Here is a 20,963-nt window from a genome sequence, read left to right as displayed (position 1 = left end):
CAGCCTATAATGGAGGTGCTTGATTTTTCTCCAACAATAACACATGCTTGGTAATAAAACCTGAGACGCAGGTTTAATTGCAATCGCAACATAGGACGATGTCACCGGCAATCCCTTTCACGAGAAGCCTCAACTCATTCATGACCAAAATCAAAAAAGTCTGCTCATAGCCTCGATGCGACTCACAGCTGTCTCGCTCTCCTCTCTCTCTGCTGAGCCCCATCTCTCTCTTCCGGTTCCTTTGCAGTGTCTTCCTTTTTCCTCCACAAACATTTATTTTAACCTTTTACGAAAGTCATCTCCATTACACACAAAAATCTTAACAATATTACCTGAAACTAAAAATCCTACAAGTATATAATAACAACAAAGGCGGAAGTGACGGATACGTAACACTCCCCGCCTTCAAGGAAGAAAGTTTGAACATGATGAAAACTTTCTTTCCAAACAAAATGTATCTTTTACAACCAAAAGTAATACTCACCCATAAAACTACAAATCAGATCTATGGCTGATCAAATCCCGCAAGCAACAAAAATTCCAAACAGCGCACTGGAATCCTCAAGGTTAATTCACTCTGGATAAACCTCCTGCTGGAGATATTTCATCTTAACAGGGTTCATCCAGTAGGGGTGTTGTTTCACGGGAATGGCTTTCCCCACATCAATATCATGACATACCAGATCGGTACGACCAGGTACATCTGTGAACAAATGCACAAACTCAGAAATTAGTTGGATAATTGTTCTTGTTGTTCCCTCTTCAAATTACCTAATTTCTGTTTGAGGTTCTTTAACACTTCAATGTTCAGGATTTGCCCCAGATTGACGGTCATCAATGCTATCCAACTTCACACTGGCCTCAAACTCTGGATTCTCTTGCACAGCGACTACAGGTACGACAGGTGAGACAAAAGCCACTTTCTCCACAGGCTTCCTCTCATAATATTTCTTAAGTCGGTTCCTGTGACTCAGCAGCCGCTTTTTCAGTCGGTCGGGAGTTGTCATTACATAATCCGTTTCATTGACCATCCTTTCGATGGCATAGGGACCAAAATACCGAGCCTGTAGCGGCTGACGTGGAACTAGATGCAACATGAGCACTCGGTCCCCAGGGCTGAAATTTCTTATTTGAGAAGTCTTGTCATGTCTCGATTTCATTTTGTCCTGTGCTGCTTTCAAGTTTCCTCTCGCTACTTCACAGGCCTTATCCAATCTGTGCCTGACATACTCTGACAGTTGACTGTGACTCCTCTTGTAGCCACTGTTCCTTCTTGTAGCCTTGATTCCAAACTGGCATAAATAATGAATTCAGTATAACAAACAGCAATGTTTGATGAGTGTATGAACCTTTACATAGAGTACATAAATCTTCATGTTGTGAACAATATATAGCACCTGCTCATGGAAGCTCATCTCGCATGCATGATGGGCCTGTTGAATGCAAAGATGGAGGACATAGAGCCTTGTGCAGTGAACAAAAGTATGACAGTTTATGGTGTTTTGAAGAGGCTGTCACATTAAACAAATCCAGCAACCTTCTGGTGGACATTGAGCTGGAATCCCTTCTGCTAGTAGTTGCTCACAGATGTTAAAACACTTACGTTTGTCCTTCACAAGAGTAGACCATTGTGTGCAGGCACCCTGGGCAAATTCCAAGTTTCTGCTCGAACCTGTCACTTATGACCTTGGTGTGACCATAGGAGTCATATAAACTTTACCATAGGCTTTACAACTAAACGAGCATTGCCCAGAAAGCACAAAGACATTGGTGCAGCAATGGGATTTGAGAAATGAATCGTTTTTTTAAAAGGGAGAAGGGCCATTGCTGAGACACGAGCCAATGCTTCTCTAAAAGGCAACAGCTACAGCTATCATTGTGACGATACGTGCCTATAAATGTACTGCAAGATATAGCTTTTCTATAGAAATGGATGTCCGCACAGCATAACGAACAAGCAAGTTTTAAAATGATCTCCAAATTTTTGTATTCCTTCCTGAAACATTTTCTCGAATATTTCAAGCAAAATATTTGTGCGAGTTCCTGCAGCAGGATACAAATTGTGCTTGCCAAAGTGCACTATTTGGCAGATGTGGAATATTTTGCTTCTGCAGTGGACATTGTCAACATACGAGAGAGGAAAAAAAACAAAGATGTGCACGTGCACATTTGGAATTCTATGCTCCAGTACAACACAAATGACACAAAAAACCTGGGACCAGTGTTAGCAACCAATGTAGAATTACCGGCCGGTACCTAAACCCAGGAGCCACAGTCCATCACGATTACTTATATAATCTGTTAACAGATAATCGTGTTTTTTATAGGGATTCGCTTTAGGATTTCCTTTGGGAAGGGGGAGATAAATGAAGACAAGAGGAAGACTGAAAAAGCACAAATATGGTCACAAGGAGGCTAAATAATGCATGTAGCAAGGGGTGACATCATTTCAATATTACTGTAGAATGCATTCAGCACAGACTTGAAATACACAATGTGCTTTATACTGTTGTTGTGACACCAAGTACACCACATTTATACTGTACTAGAATTACACAATTTCAAATGATGTCAGTACCCTTCAATAGTCAAATACTGTACTTCTGTTTGATGGCCCATGCAAATGAATATACAGTACAATATTTAAACAGCCCTCTTTACTCATAGCCCAAGCATCGCCAGCAATGAAACCTTCCCCGTCACAATATATTTAACCACTGTTATTGAAATTGTATACTGGAAAGTGAGATAAAAGCTGCTGAAAATAAGATCCACAAAATCATTATGTGCTGAGCTAATTTCACAAATCAGCATATAAATGGCACTGCTCGTCTTTGAGATTATGTGCAATAAAGAGTACATCCATTGTGCCAATATGTACTCAAACTGTGATGGTGGAAAATACACGACTTTCAAAATTACATAACCCGCCCAAGAATGCTGGGTGGACATGTGCAGAAACCCCTGGAAACGGTTGTGTTCAGAGCACCATAAAGTATATTGTGTGTGGGAGATCAGGATTGTTACCTATAATGGCTCACAAAGCTTCTAAAAGAAGCCGAAAATACTTGGAAAAGTACCTCAGAGAAAGGGCTGTGCCTCTGCACAACAAAAGACTCAGAGAACCTTTTCGGCTCGCCAAATGGGCAGCAGCCCGTATTGCAAACACCCGACCATGTAGGCCGGTGCAAGGCCTGAGTATTGGGCAGTGATACACCAACGAATCACGAGCAGTGAATGGACTTAAAACCTCGTGGGAGTGCCTCCTGTGAACATGGCAGGCTTGGCAATTTATTTAATGGATGTCTACACTTGGAAAGACGATGCTGTGCATCATTACTAAGAAACGGTAACCAACTTTTCAGCAAAGGACATCGTCGCGATGTGAAAATACACAAAGCTTGTGCCGGCTGTATTTATGTGTGAGCATGAAAACTGATGGGGAGAACATATCTGGGGCTTGTGAAAGTATGGGCTAAGTTTAAAATTAAGATATTTATTATTGTGTTGGAAGTGGGGGTTGGGTGGGGGGGAGGGAGAGAATGAGCTACTGGAGTTGTGAGGGTTGTTATAAATATATTGTGTGTTCGCTTCCTTTGCCACAAGATAAATTATACTAGATTTTTATACTGGCTTCGTTTCCGAGTTGCTCAATCATTTCAGTCAGCCATGTTGTTTTCTAATACCTGATTAGCATTGGCTTCCACTGGCATATTTTGTTTATGGAGTATGCAGGTCAATGTGCTGGTCGTCTTCACCTAGACTTGTACCCTTTTATGAATGTACCATAAAAGCAATATAAGCTTCAAAATAACAATCCTGTTCCGAGATTTTTTGTGTAAAGTGTATATTCAAGTCAGCATATTCAGTGACTTACCAATTACCAAAACTTACCAAGACCCACCTATTCAACACTGCATTCAACATTTAACCCACAGCATTTAACCCCTGACTATCTCTTCTCCTTCTCCTTCCTTTTGCTTTGATTATTTACCTACTGATTTTTGTCTTTTTGCACTTGTTTTTTGTACTCTGTCAAAGCGCCTTTGGGCTTCTTGAAAAGCGCTATATAAAATAAATGTATTATTATTATTATTATTATTACCAGTTGAACTTGAAGATGGGTAAGATTTCCAGGATGACGCTACATTTATTATTATTTTTGGCATCTAATCTTAAGAAGTGTTGGGGAGCAAATAAGGTGAGGTGCTGCAATGCAGTCGAAAGATAGCACAGATTGCAGCAATATAACACCGAGATAGGTGGTGCTGATTAAGCTATCACACGTCAGTTACTGTGATTTGGCGATTGCTTGGGAGGCAACGGAAAACCACCCAGCATAACCCTTGCCAAGAAACTGCTTTGGCAGTACTGAACCTACTTTCGGAGAGAACACCAGAATACAAAAAAAATACATGTTTTCCATTAAATTAATCAAATACAATAATTGATTTGATGATTCAAAATCCTCATCATCAATGTCTCTGACATGGTCTTTGTCGCCACACTGATTATGTCAATGGTGCACTTGAGCTTATTCTTGTGCCGATCTCAGATGTAGATTATTGTCTGTTGACTTATGGGTATGCTGAGGTTCCCATCTCACAATTTCCAGACAGCTTCATAAATCTTTAACGTCTGTTATAATATTTGCAGCTGAGTACACTATTAACAGCAGTTAATGGTGTTCACTATTAACTAGAGTTCATAGAACACGTTAACCCTCACAGTGTTCAAATATATAATTCAACTGAATTAAAATAATGATTTTAAAGGTCGTAGAAAAAAAAAATTCCAGAAGTTTACCACCATTCATGCAGTGTCTTATACGCCGCCTTATTTGCTACATCCAGGTACTGCAGAACTGGAGGTTTTTGGAAGCAGTGCGAGGCGACGTGTGTTCCACAGTGTTCAGGCATAAAATTAAACTGAAATAAAAATTTTTTAAAGGTCGTATCAAAAATTAATTCTGGAAGTTTACCGCCATTGACACAGTGTCTATTACACCACCTTATTTGAGACATTACATTAGTAGTTTGTACCTGTTGTTTGTGTCCTTTGTAACATCCTTAAAAACAGTAAGTTTCCTGTTTGGAATGATTTTCAATTTTGTTTGCCTGGCAGACAGGTAGACAGAGTGACAAACTTAAAAAGTTATCTCACTGCTCTGCATATGCACAATCAGGACAATCCAGAGCCAAAGTACTGCTAAACTACAAGTTCGTTTGCGTATTGATGTTCCGATTTGTGTTCCCAATATAACATTAAATTGAAATGAAGTTGTTCCTCGATCATAAACTGACATTTATAAATGGACGAACGGACAGACAGAAATGCTTCAATTGCTTAACCCCACCCGTTGTTTCACATGTGCAGAGCAATGAGACCTGCAGTGACAATAGTCCACAAGTATTTATGATCGGAACATTTTTTATCAATGCCAAACATCATGACCAAATGCACATAAGCCTTTTATCACCATCCAATGCCAACATCATATTTTTTAAATGGCAAGCCTCATTGTATTTTATTTACATGATTTACAGCATTGGAGGTACGGAATGCAAAATTACCAACGTGTGAAATTTGGAAGTGGCTACATTTAGTATACTGTATATACCAGACTCAGTATTGTAATGGTTAGACCGTTCACTACAATTCTGGGAGGTCAAAGGTTCAACCCCAGCCAAGTCATACCAATGACTAAAAATGGTACGCGCTGCTTCCTTGCCTGACATTCATCATTTAAAAGGATAGAGCATGGACCAACAATGCTGGGAGGGCAATGGCAAACCACCCATTAAAACCCTTGTCAAGAAACTGCTTTGGCAGCACCAATACCCTGTAAAGAGTATGATACATCATCATTATCATCACATTCAGTACGAGGCATACTTGAAGTTGAACAATTCCAGATTAGTTAGTTACCATTGTAAACAATTCGAGATTTATGGATAACACAGCCTCTATCATCTTAATCTTCAATGATCCTCAATGTCAGGAAGAAGAAAATAACAGAATAAATAAATAAATATCGCTGTACATCAAGTATCAAAACAAACAACCTCAATGGAGTTACATGAAACGATTGACACAGAGTGCAATCTACCCAAAAGAAAGGTAGGTGAGTTAGAAAGGATGGCAGACATCCTGAAAATGTAATCACAATGATACATTGTATTTGAGGCTCACCTTTTCTCCTGGAGTTACTGAGATCTTCCAGACACAGTGAGCATATGATGGATAGCCATTAGGGAAGCCAGGTGATGACAAGTTTCCTGTAGAATCCTGCAAGGTCTCTCCACAAGCTGCAAGTAGTGCAGAGGCAACATGCATGAGACTGCAATTTCACACTTGCAACAATTTTAAAAACAATGACCCTGAGTGTGTGCATCTGTATACATGCAGAGTATCGTGTGTGTGTGTGTGTGTGTGTGTGTGTGTGTGTGTATGTGTGTGTATGTGTATATATATATATATATATATATATATATATATATATATATATATATATATATATGTGTATATATATATATATATATATTATTTATTTATTTATATATCTATATAATAATAGCGTAAGGACTCGACTTTGTTATCCCTTTTACGCCGCACCCAGTGACCCGATGCCCACGGCACTAATGGATTTACGATCTACGAACCGCGCTCTTTGTTTATCACGTACAGCCATACTCGAAAAATCTGAATTAGCCGACGTTGGGGCCCAAAAGCATCTGATTAACTGCCGATACGACGCCATCTTATTGGCGTCTGCTGGGTGAAGGCGAAGCAAGCAGTCCGCTGATTGGACAGTCGAAGGCGACAGCAAGCCGTCCACTGAGTGGACAATCCTGAGCATGCATTTGTGCCGGTGTCGTCGATCGTGGTGTACGCTAACCTCATCAGGTGGGTTTACCATAATTTCTTCCAACCGCGCTCTTTGTTTATCACGTACAGCCATACTCGAAAAATCTGAATTAGTCGACTTTGGGGCCCAAAAGCATCCGATTAACTGCTGATACGACGCCATCGTATTGGTGTCTGCTGGGTGAAGGCGAAGCAAGCCGTCCGCTGATTGGACAGGCGAAGGCGAAAGCAAGCCGTCCACTGAGTGGACAATCCAGAGCATGCATTTGTGCCGGTGTCGTCGATCGCGGTGTACGCTAACCTCATCAGGTGGGTTTACCATAATTTCTTCCAACCGCGCTCTTTGTTTATCACATACAGCCATACTCGAAAAATCTGAATTAGTCGACTTCGGGGCCCAAAAGCATTCGATTAACTGCTGATACGACGCCATCCTCCCTTCCGTGGATGTTCCATGGGTTTCGGCTAGTATATATAATATATACAGAGGGAGAGAGAGAGAGAGGGAGAGAGAATGAATGAATGAATGATCGTTTTAAGGCCATTTTCCCCGCTAGAGCGGGGGTTAGCCTTGCGGGCCCCATGACAATCATGGTTCCCTTTTTGAGGCAATGTTTTTATGGCCGGATGCCCTTCCTGATGCCAACCCTTGGTCACGCTCTTACGATGCGCAGGGATACGGTGTACCTATTCTAAATCGGGGTACACACCGTGATCATTCATCCCAGCAAGCTGGTACTCAATTTGCCGACCTCGGAAGGATGACAGGCTGAGTCAACCCCCCTGGCGTTAATTCAGCGATCGACTGGGATTCGAACCCAGGATCCCAAGCCGGCACCCTAACCGCTAAGCCAACACCACCAACACCAACACCAGAAAGGGAGAGAGAGAGAGAGAGAGAGAGAGAGAGAGAGAGAGAGAGAGAGAGAGAGAGAGAGAGAGAGAGAGGGAGAGAGAGAGAGAGAGAGATTCAAAGAGAGAGAGAGAGAGAGAGTGAGAGAGAGAGAGAGAGAGAGTGATGTTGTAGAGAGAGAAAAATAAGTTTTAAAACGCCTTTCAACAGTTCCTCTTTCAAGATTATAAAATGGCTTTTGTCATCTCAAAAGTATACAAACTTGTGAATTTTAATCTTTTTAGGAAATCAAAAAGTTATTTTCTCATTATTCACTATTACTGTTTATTCTTGTTTGATTATTTGCCAGACTACAAACTGTCAGAATGCACCACCCCTCAGATGGACATTAAGCTGGTTGCCCATCTACAAGCATTAGTTGGTGGACATTAAACATATTCCATGGTGTTTTTCGATGAAGGGTAGGTAAGGTATCACTGGCATCGTGGCCAAATTCCAACATTCCTGCCCTAAACTACAAGGGGCATTGTCTTAGCAGCACAACTCTGCCCCCAGAAATTGGTGCAAAATAATGGGCTGAACTAGTTATGGATTCCTTGTCCAATATGCATATCCTTGCAAAAAAAAAAAAAAAAAAAAAAAAACATTTTCAATATGGATGTGGGAGGTCAGAATCCATCAAACAATGTGCATTAAATCACTAGGGCAGACTATATGACCTGCATACTCAGATTGTAACACCAAAACAAACCAACCCAAAATTGCATAACTTTGAGCAAGGCAATTTCGTCAAAAGACTGATGGTGATCGAGATTGACAAAGGCAAAAAAATGTAACAATAAACACTAGAGGGTGTGTAAGGCCAACTTATTCTCAGGAGAAAGATTACTAACTACCATTATCAACACTGACACCTGCAAGACCTCAAACTCTTTAAAACTTATCTGGAAATACAAGTTTGCAAAATAAGATTAAAATTAGGCCACGGTAGAATTTTGAAAGCAATCAAGGTGATACTGCTTCACAAATAAATAAACATTAACAACCTTGAACAATATTCCTTTTTGTAAACATATGCCAAAAAAGAAGAGTGCTTGGGTTAGAGTTCAACAACCTGTTTGCCAAAACCAATTAACACCAGTGGACTTGGTACGAGTTCAATTACGAAACCATGCTCTGATGGACCAGTCTTTTGAACTGGGACAACATTAGAAACATATCGGCATCCGTTGGTGGGTAATGATGCACACATGCCAACGATCACATCAGAATATCCCAAAATTAAAACTAACGATTCGGAATAACCCAAAGGTTGTGATCCTAAATCCTACTATCGATATCATATTGATGCACGTGACTTACTGCACTTAAAGGTAATGCAATATTTCATTGGAAATAATATTTGAATGCAAACATTTAAACAATTAAGTTAAATAGCACTTCAATTAAATTTCATTATCACAGTCTTCTTTTCAAGTGTCAATATTGGTTTCGTATTCTCGTGTATTTATAGGCCCATGATAGCACCGACTAAGACCCACCGATAGTAAATCGCTCTGCTCTATTACATACCCACTTGCATGTTCTAATATGATGATGTAAAACTTTTAAAATATTTATGTAATTTTTATCTAGTCATACAGGGTGTTGTTGCTGTAAACTACTTGCCGAAGCACGTGCCAAAGCTATGACTGTAAATAAATAATCCAAGCAAAATGCGTAGGTTTTCTTCAGAACATATCAGCACAACAGATTGTTGAGCTAGCACAGACATCTTTAACAATAACATTCTAAGTCAAGTCGAGTCAAGTCAGGATTCAAAGTGCATTCCAGCTTCAACAAGCATTGCACCGAGATCCTTTATGAACTCCCAGTGCTGTAGCGGTTGCGGAGTGGATGCAACACCGGTGGATAAATACTGTCACAAAAATACAGCTCCCAAGGATGACGAACTCTTCAAGTCGTCTCTGAGAGCTTTTAAACCAAATTCTACCCAAGGGAGTTTTAATCAGCAACAGTATGCTGTTTCACATATTCAAAGATAAATACAAAGGGTGAATCGACAGATTTCAACTTCATTCAGCATTCATTTTAAATGTTATCGGCTCAGGTTATGAAAAAAGAAGTTTGGCAAACTGAGTCAAACCAATTTTCTAGCTCTACGTGCAGTTGGTAATCACCTTAAATTCACATTCTTCAAAGGATACTTCTGCCAAAGACGTTAAAGGCCTAAAGGTATTTGTGTCATGCCCACACCTGCCCAAACGAAGCAATTGGGCTCACAATAGTTGCCGTTTGATGAAATGACTGAGCACATCAAAAACAAGGTCTGGCCAACTAATGTTTTCTGTTATGCCAGATTCAAACAATACACCTTATTTATTCACTCTCGCAGACTGTGAAATATACACAAAGAATTAAGTTAAGCACCCCTACACAACGAATTAAGGTAAGCACCCCCTAATATATATTCTTTGTGTATATGTATACATTGGCATATATTCTAAGGTATGTGAGATCAAATAATGATTGGTATGACATTAGCAATTATCCATTGATGAAATTGAGTGATCAAAGTGAAAAAAAGTGATTGGTTGAGTCAGTGATCCGATCACGTGGGTCCTACACACGTTATTGACGCAAAGATCGCTAGAGGTCTTCTCAGAACAATGACTGTACGTTAGAAAACATAAACGTCATCCACACTGTCCGTGATGGACCTATAGCTCCATACTTAAATTGAGGTGAAAATATGCCTAAAATTCCCAAAAAATTTCACCTTAAATTATTCAGAATAAAATATTGAAAACGGCATGATTGTTATGTTTTTATGTGACCATAATATCACTTCTCCAGAAAATATAGCAATATCATGGGTATATTACACTGTTTTGACGACAACAAACTTGTAATGTGCGAGGTTGTAAAAAAACGGGGGGGGTGCTTAACTTAATTCTTTGTGTATAGAATAAAGAATGGCTGCAATGTTTGCTCCTGTTGGAATGAATTGCAGTGTGCGAGGACTTTAAATGAGGAAGGTGTGCAGCCGTTGAGATCCATGTGTACGTACCTGCAGCCTGTTAAGGCAACACTATTAAGAAAGGATAAAGAAGGGCCAACTCTCCAAGGGATAGAGAATATGAACTGAACCTCGTTAGCCTTGACCTCTGTTTGATAAAATCCGTCGACTTAACCAGGTGACATATTTATCGTGCAAATGATTCACGTTTATCATACCTTTAACACCTCTAAAATGGAAAAGGAAATACAGTACTAAACATACAATAATACTTTAGCTCGTCAAAATAACATGAAAAAGGTTACCAATTGTAACAAGTATCGTGGACATAATTTCAGTTTATATTTGGCCATTCATAGTCAATGAGTGTCGTTTCAACAGTGTTTATCCATGTAAGCCTCTAGATGTGTAAATTAATGTCAGTCAACATGTTAAGGTCCACAAATAAGTGCAAAATAACTTTATAGGTATCACCTGGGCAGCGGTACAACTTGCGTGCCTGCGCGATATCACCCTGACTTAGGCGCGTGCGTTGTCCGATGGCAGGCCGCACGCCGTTGTCATCGTGCCGCGGTAGGATAGTGTCCAGGAAGATTCCTCTGAAATACCGTGAGATCACAACTTGGACTTATTAACCAGGCTACACAAAAACGTTACCAGTCATTATTCACATTCAGTGCTAATGCAAACAAAATAGCATAAAACCAATCCATCATTGCATTACATGTGGTTTGCTTTGAGAAAAAATTGGAAGCATGCACATTATTAAAAGGAGGTGACAGGTGACAGGAAAAGGTGATCAGGTGACAGCAACAAAAATGAGGATTAAAAATAAATTGGTTTAAAAAAAAGCCAACTTTTTGGACATTTTGTGCTTTGACATTGGGATCTATAAATGCTTATGGACTCAAAACAAGGTTAACTAATTTAATGATGAGAAAACAATTGTTCAATAAACCTAATTTGAATTGATTGTTTTCCCATAAAAGCAAAACTATCAAAAGGACTCTGAAGAGTCGAGAAATGAATGAAAACTTTCAAATTAGTAAAATTTGTCTCGAGTTAAAAACAAAATTGTCACATTAAAAAATTCCCAAGTTTGCAAATGCCCAAAGATAACAACAAAAGACTACACATACGCAATAAGGGAAGTTTGTTGAACAAATAGAAACAAGTCTTTAGTCGCATGACAAGTTATACAAATGCGATCGGGCCAATTACCTTTACAAACATTGAACATGCATCATCACGAAAACGTTAAGTTTTCATGCAACTGGTTGTAAAGCCCTTGGGTTTCATGATATTTCCACTACATGTACACTCGGCACCGGCAGGTTTGAACAAGCTTGTTGCTGCAGTTTGCAGATATTCACGGGCAGTCAAAAGTCGACTGCATTGATGTTTGAGGATAGATTGCTAAACAAATTACCAGTAGTCAAGTAATGTGGTTAACTACCATATTAATTATAGATACACTCTTTAGGAATGTTGTTATAACTACATGAAAATGAGGACCAAGGAGGGGAGAGGATAATTACTTCTATATATACACCTGTATATATATATTTTTTGTTTTATCAAACCATTTTTCATGTTATGCCACAAGTAAACTGACGACAAAGAACTGCAAAAGGAAAAGTGTAGAATGCAAAGTAAACTTGCTTCCACAATCTGCATCTCACCCTCCAGGTGAGGTTTATCAATTTTGCTAAGCAATATATCAATCTTGCATGATATAATGCTACAAACTATTACTTTTCACATTTCTCTGCCCTCAAGACAATGAAAGGCACACCTTGATTATAGCAATTGTTTTAAAAGAAAAGTAAATAAGAAAAAGTATATAAATAAGAAAAATCAACAACAATATATATATATATATATATGTATATATATATATATATATATATATATATATATATATATATATATATATATATATATATATATATATATATATATATATATATACACAAAGAATTAAGTTAAGCACCCCTACACAACGAATTAAGGTAAGCACCCCCTAATATATATTCTTTGTGTATATGTATACATTGGCATATATTCTAAGGTATGTGAGATCAAATAATGATTGGTATGACATTAGCAATTATCCATTGATGAAATGCAGATGAGTGCACTCATCTGTGACGCCCATCGCTCGTGCAGCACGATCACGTGGGTCCTACACACGTTATTGACGCAAAGATCGCTAGAGGTCTTCTCAGAACAATGACTGTACGTTAGAAAACATAAACGTCATCCACACTGTCCGTGATGGACCTATAGCTCCATACTTAAATTGAGGTGAAAATATGCCTAAAATTCCCAAAAAATTTCACCTTAAATTATTCAGAATAAAATATTGAAAACGGCATGATTGTTATGTTTTTATGTGACCATAATATCACTTCTCCAGAAAATATAGTAATATCATGGGTATATTACACTGTTTTGACGACAACAAACTTGTAATGTGCGAGGTTGTAAAAAAACGGGGGGGGTGCTTAACTTAATTCTTTGTGTATATATATATATATATAGACTTGGCATTTAATATGGAATATTTTTTTTGTGGGGGTGAACTTACTTTTCAAGATGTCTTAGAACCAAAAGTTCATTGGAATTATGTTGAAATTATTCTAGATTTTGTTAATGTGACCTTTAAAAGAAACAAAAACCACATTTGACATTTTGAAACAAATAAATTGATCCTTGAAAGTGATGTAAACTGATATCGAACTCAATTCATGGACAGTACTGTGTTAAACTTCTGTATGTTTTCCAGAAGTATCTCTTTATTTTGCACATTAGCCAAAATTTTTTTTCACAAAAACAAAAGTTAAATTACGACTGGGATTACAGACAGTAAAATTACAGTTCAGTACTTCGTGTAACCCCCACGAGCATTCAGGAGAGTACATACATGTTGAGGCATGCTGTTCACGAGATTTGCCAAGGTTTGGACAGGAATCGCTTGCCATGCAGTGACAATAGCCTGCTGCAATTCATGCACAGAGGTCGCTGCTGGTCCAAGTGGTCGATTTGACGCGTTAATTCTACCCACAAGTTCTCTATCGGATTCATATCCGGGGACATGGCAGGCCACTCCATATGCTCTACACCATGGTCAGCAAGAAAGTGTTGGATCATGCGAGCACGATGAAGCCGTGCATTGTCATCTTGGAAGACAGTTTCCTCGAAAGGCGACACGAGCAAATGGAAGCAATGTTTCTTCCAGAATGACCCTGTACTTGAACTGGTTCAGGTTTCCATTCAGAACAACCAGGTCAGTTTTGCCCCCTGCATGAAAAGCAGCCCAAACGGTCACCCCACCACCTCCAGCTTGGACTCTTGGCACTATACAATCTTCGTTGTGGGCTTCATGCACTTGTCTGCGCACTCGGACACGGCCATTTTGATGATAGACCAGAAATAAAGACGCGTCACTGAAGGTCACGTGATTCCAGTGTCCTGGCTGCCATTGACGGTGCTCTCTGGCCCACTGCAATCGGCGCTGGCTGTGTTGTCTGGTCAAGTGTGGCTTTCTCAGGGGACGCTTGGCACGATAGCCTGCTTGAACCAGTCGTTGGTTGACTGGCCTTCTGGATACAGGCACATTTGTCAGTTGCTGCCACTCAGCCCTAAGCCGATTAGCTGACTTGGTACGGCCATTGCAGATTAACCGGTGCAGCTGGCGATCATCTCTCCTTGTGGTTCTGCGTGGACGTCCTGGCCTCGGTATTGGAATAGGGACACCCCTCTGAGCATTTCGTTTCAGGATCTTTGACCCCTGACCTTGAGTGATGCCATACTGCCGAGCAATAGCACGCTGTTTCATGCCAGAATTTCGGAAAGCCACCACTCCATGACAAACAGCATTGTCAAGTTGACGGACCATCTCCAGAGGAAGCGGCAATAACTTTTGTAGACGTGCAGCAGTTGTTTTCCATGAATACAGAACGCAACAACCCTTGTATACCCGATTGTGAAGTCAATCGTCAAATGTACCTGTCCTTACATTTTGTCACGCCACCTGTGATATAATCCTGTTATTGACTTCTTGCTGCGAAAGACAATCAGTGACATGGTTCTTTCAACAAAGACATCACCAAAGGGTAAAATAAACTCACCAGATATCTGATATACTGAGTTCAGAAAGTAAACCCAAGTCAAGGAAAAAAAAATATTCCATATTAAATGCCAAGTCTGTATATATATATATATATATATATATATATATATATATATATATATATATATATATATATATCTATATATATATATATATATATCTATATATATATATATATATATCTATATATATATATATATATAATATATATATATATATAACTGTAAGAAATAGTAGAAACTCCAAAGTACGAGCAGGGCGTCTCATTTGTATTGAATAAATAATCATTAGATTAAATAAGACGCGGACGTAGCTTCAGGACGTCGATCTTTAATTGTCGACAAGCTTTCGACCAACAAAGGTCTTCTTCTGAGTCTACAAAAACATGACAATTTCTCACCCAATTCCAAAATGAATTAAATTTGATTCATCCGACCATCAAGTTCACATTCGACAGCTCACAGTCCGAAGTTCACTTTCTAGACACATCACTCACGCTTCAAAATAACAGACTCGAAACAGAACTATACACCAAACCAACAGACACTCACTCTTACCTTCTCCCTTCTTCATCTCATCCTAAACATACAATTGCAAGCATACCATACAGTCAAGCATTCAGAGTAAGATGCATTTGCTCAACAAAAATGGCAGAAGAAACTTCTCTCTGCCAATTAGAAACACACTTCATTGCAAGAAACTATGACCCTCACTCTCTGCAAGAAGCAATAACCCGAGCAAAACACATACCGAGAGCAGACCTTCTGACTTACAAACCCAAACCTGCAACTAACCGTGTCCCACTGGTAACCACCTACTCTGCTACCTCATCCCAATTGCCAAGTATTCTGAATAAGGCCCTTCCTCTCCTCCATCAATCAGAAACACTCGGCACCACATTTCCTCAACCTCCACTAACATCATTTCGACGTGGTCGGACACTCAGGGACCTCTTGGTAAAAGCAAAGCACCCACAGCCCCACAACAAAGAAACTAGGATCCCTGGCTTCTATAAATGCACAGCAAACAAATGCATTATTCACAAGCATTTACTAGAAGGAAACAAATTCTGTAGTTCTAGCACTGGACAAAAATTCCCCATCACCTCCTATATGAACTGCAAATCTACATGGGTCATATACCTAAAGGTGGGCGCGATTCGGAAAATTTTAAGTCCGCTTAGCGCTTATCCGCTCCGCCAGCCCGTGTAGTCCGATTCGCTTATCCGCTTCAGCGGCCGAAAATCTTAGTCCGCTTACCGCTTATCCGCTTCGATTCGATTTTTTTAAAGCGCTTCGACGTTTTAAAAGCGATTTTTGACGTTTATAAAGGGAATTTAATGCTTTTTAAGCCTAAATAGCCATTTCTAACTACTACAAAGACAAACAAAGCTTTTAAGATCAAAAATATACATTTTTATTTAAATAAAATTTATTCAAAATTTATTGAAATAAAGTTTTCCACTCGACTCTACTCTACGCTACAGTTAATTTAAATATAATTTTAATATATGCAAGTTACATTAAAGAAAAATCAATTTGCCCGTCCTTTCTTTGACAAGAGAGTCTACTAGTCAACAGACTAGCAGTCTGTTGACTAGTCCTCGTCTTCCTCCTCCACCTCGTGGGCCTTCTTGAGGATTTGGAGGTTGCCCTTCATGAAGACGAGGGCCTCGAAGTTCGGTGCAGCCAGGGCCGACCTCTTAGGCCTGAGGATGTCCGACCCGTAGCTGAACACGCGCTCGACCGAGGCAGAGCTCGGGAGCGGCGTGTTCTGCCTGAGAAATAGAGTTACCCAAGCATCACGGAACTCGAGCGGGAAGAGATTGGGCGAGAGCCGAGTTGTTAGGGTTTCACTTATTATTCACTTAAATAAATATTCACAATTCTAGAGTAACGGCTCAGGCTAACAGCTGATTTGGCGAATCGCGATGCGCTTTAATTTTTCGGTAGTCCGCTTACGCTTATCCGCTTCGGTTTCCGTGGGTTGTTCCGATTCACTTATCCGCTTCGAAAACGTTAGTCCGCTGCAGCGGATAAGCGGATAAGCGGACTTTCGAAGCGGACCGCCCACCTTTGCATATACCTAATCACTTGCCAAAAGTGCACCAAACAATATGTTGGAAAAACTGAAAATACACTCTACACACGATTTAATAACACCCGGTCAGAAATCAATAACTTCCACACCAGTCAGGGCAAATCTCTACCTTACACGATACACTTTAATCAACCGGATCACTCTATAAATGACATTCAGATCTCTGCCATTGAATCAATCACAAATCGATCACACACCACGATTCTGAAACGTGAGTCCTTTTGGATACACAAACTTCGGACAAAAGTCCCTCATGGCATAAATTTTGATGACTAAAGCATGTTCCCACATCAACCCAATCAAATTGTTAACCGTAACCCATTCATTCATTCATTCACCATTCATTCATTCATTCTACCTTTATATGTCATTTATATAAATATATAAATATATTATATGAATATAAATGGGATATGAATATATGCTTGTGTGTTTATGTATGTATATCTCTATATTTGTATATGCACGTGCACCCTAACTGTAACGCAAACGGTCACTTCCGTTGAACTTGGGGCTGGTGAGTGAACTTTGGCGTGGCTCTTCCTTCTGTATGCATTTTCTACACACATCACACATACCACACACATATCACCATACATACTTGACTGATATACATGCCTGCTGTTTTTGTAGACTCAGGAGAAGACCTTTGTTGGTCGAAAGCTTGTCGACAAATATATATATATATATATATATATATATATATATATATATATATATATATATATATATATATATATATATATATATATATATATATATATATATATATATTGTTATGGACGCGGTTAAGATGTTATTTTGACCGAGCGGTGGTATTACCGCGACCGAACAGTGCTTCCTTGATTAATACCCGATTTGCCCCAAACTTTGGCCGGATCGCGCCACCGCTATTCAATCGGGAAAACTCGAAAGCGACCGAATACAAAGAGGAAGAAGACGTACAGAAGAGTAATTGGATTTATTATTTACACATATAATCAAGAAGAAAGCAGTCACGTTTATTTACAGACGAGATTAGATACACAGTGCAACGCTAGCTTACCTACAGTCTTAATTAACCCAGGGACAGAACAAACAAGGACAGACTCACGCGGGGAATGATGATAGGACTGGCGGGAGATGGATGGCTGGCCGGATAGGGAGGTCCAACTGGTCCTGCAGCCGATCGACTCGTGGGCAGCCGCCGCTCCTTCGCGGCCCTGCAGCAAACTGCCGTCCAGGCCTCACGCTACTGTGGCTGCAGTTTCGGTGGCTCCAGCTGCAGCAAATGCAGTTGCGGTGGCTCGAGCTGCAGTTCAACTCTGGACTTCTTGGTTGGACTCAACTCCTTGGACTCCCTCTCGTCTCTCGGTAAAGGCTCATCTCTTTGGACCTCCTCTCGTCTCCCTGTAATGGTTCATCTCCTCTGGGACACGCCCTGCCTGCGGGTTATATAGGCCCCGCCCCTCAACCTTCGCGAACCTCCTCGATGTTTCTCTCCACACCCTCTCCAAGTCCAACCCCTTGTTCGTGGTTGGTTGAGTGGGGCTGACTCACTCCTCCCCTCTATGACGAGGTGGGGACCCGCCTTTCTTCCCCAACCCTGCCTCGTGGTCAATGGCGGATGAAGAGAAAACCGCCCAAAATGCAGTTGGCAATGCGAATGGCAATTGACGAAAAGGGGGAATGGAGGTTTTGGGAATGGGAATGAAGGGAATCTATCTCTTTCACTGGTGCAATGGAGTATTTCAATTAATGGGAGACACAGCCTTACCCTAAAACACATAATAAGATATAAGCTATCGAACAGGGGTAGTCTATGATTAGCTGTGGTGTGGATGCTTTATGGACTAATTATGGGACGCCCTTTGACCTTTACACAGGTCCGGAGGCAGGAGGCGCAGAATAACAATAATAATAATACACACAATAAAAAAAATACAGTCCTCATATCCGCAACACTGCACCCTCCTCCTCTTAGGCACGGCCCGGGACTACAACTTTTTTTTAGTGTGACACGTAGGTGTAGTTCCCTCTACTTTTAACCTGACCCTGAGTGCGACAGTTTTTAAAACATAAATAAATGTGTCCCGCTGCTCCATTGCACCCTGCCTAACAGACTTACGCCCACAGTTAACCGAATTGCGGAATGGTCTTCAAACTATACACTGACGGTGGGGAGCATTATTTACACTGACGTTACTTTATTTACAAAACGCAACCCAGGACCTGTGATTGTTCTTTCTGGGGGGGAGACAGTCTGCTCTGCATCAATGCACCATGAAAGCACCTATAACGCACCAACACACCCCCAAGCACCAATCGGTGCAGTCATCAATCACTGTTCATCAATGTTCAATGCATGAAAATAAACTCAACAACCCCTAACCCTGCAGGTGATCTCTTGCTCTTCGGCTCCCTCTGCTGGCTATTATTATTTGTTCTTCCAGATGTTGTCTTTCTTTCATTTTCTTACTGGCGGCCTATGTGATTGAAAAATGCACCCAATGTGTCCTTTATATTTTCTTTATTTATGGCCCACAGGGCCGACTACGTGTGGTTCACCTGTGGGGCATCGGTGCCCTGTGGCCAAGGTCCGCCAGCAAGATTTCGGGCCCTCATGGCCGGTTCCAGCAGAGGGGCCATGCCCCAACCCATGGCGTCCATCAGTGGTGCTCGGCCACAGGCATGTGGTCCATAATGTGGTGCATCGATGCAGACAGCTGGTTCTGGGAATTCCGGGCGCACAATGGAGGACTCACGCATGCTCCCCTCGGCACCCAATGGCGCACAGGTCATGTGGGAGCCAAAAGAGACAAATGAGCGAGGGGTAAGGTCACAAGGGTACACATCAATAAGGCAATGCAAGGCAAAATGCGTACGGAGGGCGAAGTGAGAAAGCTCGTCCCTACCGTACGTCACCCCCCTGTCACCTACACTACCCTTGCCCTTACCCCATATGTACAAAATCTACACATTTACAAATTCGTCGCTAATGTCTCGTCTCCCCCATATTTCCCTTATACCAAATTCGTCTCCACAATCCCTCTACTTCAAAATTTGCCATCACCCAATTCGTCATCAATCCTCATAAGGAGGAAGAGATGGAACAACAAGCACAATGTCACACCCACGTCATGATGTGTCTCACAATCCAAACATTTGCATCATAAAAAATAATCAAACAACCTGGCATGGTGTGGAGTACCTGTCACCTCAGGTGAGTGGATGCAGATGGTGCGAGGAGACTCCAATCCTAACTATCCTCTAAATGACATTAACACACTTTACACTACCCGGGGTCTTTCCCTGCCAATCCATTGGCCAACTTACACTATGGGTTCTAAAAACCAAATTCCCATTGACCAAACTGTGGTGCTTCTCAATTTGGGGTCTCACTCCCCCGATTCATCTCCCGGTGCCCTTGCACAATTTCTGGGCTGTGACGTGTAGCTCTCCCAGCAGGTCTAAACACCTGCACACATCCACCACTGCAGTTGCCACCCGAGCTTACCTAGCTCCTCACCCTAACCTATCTAACTGGGGAAGGCCCCTCCTGGCTCTGTCACCCCACTCGGTGCCCTCTGGCACTGGGCTACCCGGGTCCGTCCTCCGGATCCTCGGGCCCCATCCACAACAACACTACCGGCTCCCAGAGCCCACCTGCGGCCTCACATGGCCGACATCCTCACAGTGGTGGAGTGCCCAAACCAACTACACACACTAACAGGCTACACGCCCAGCCATTTCCACAACACTAATGCACCCATCCACAATACCATTCTGCAACCGCACCACAAATGCCAATATCCAACCACAATTTACCTATACCTTCTAACTACTCTTTAAACTACCCTCCCCGGGTACTCGTGAAAGGGGTCCACTCTTCCCCCATCCACACCTTCGCACCATGCACACCACTCCGTACCACTTACTCCAACTCTCTCCACACCACTCATTCTCTGCTCCATATATTCCACACACCTGTGCTCTCATACTTGGTGCCA

At 41.0% G+C, this 20,963-nt stretch overlaps 1 protein-coding gene across 4 annotated transcripts in view; it reads right to left on the bottom strand.

The window, feature by feature from the left end:
- TLL2 (tolloid like 2) overlaps positions 1 to 20,963 on the bottom strand; it is a 253,701-nt gene that overhangs the window by 84,996 nt on the left and 147,742 nt on the right. For all 4 annotated transcript variants that reach the window (XM_068124572.2, XM_068124574.2, XM_078783341.1 and 1 more), the window contains 2 exons: positions 11,214 to 11,338; positions 6,193 to 6,308 (listed from right to left, as the gene is read on the bottom strand). In XM_068124572.2, coding sequence (XP_067980673.2) covers positions 6,193 to 6,308; positions 11,214 to 11,338 — 241 coding nt within the window. The remainder of the gene's footprint in view (positions 1 to 6,192; positions 6,309 to 11,213; positions 11,339 to 20,963) is intronic.

Source organism: Myxine glutinosa, chromosome 8 (assembly GCF_964187855.1).
Source record: "Myxine glutinosa chromosome 8, kmMyxGlut1.1, whole genome shotgun sequence".
In the NCBI taxonomy this organism is placed as follows: domain Eukaryota; kingdom Metazoa; phylum Chordata; class Myxini; order Myxiniformes; family Myxinidae; genus Myxine; species Myxine glutinosa.
The sequence above is the reverse complement of the archived record's forward strand: the minus strand, read 5'-3'. Positions and strand labels throughout refer to the sequence as shown.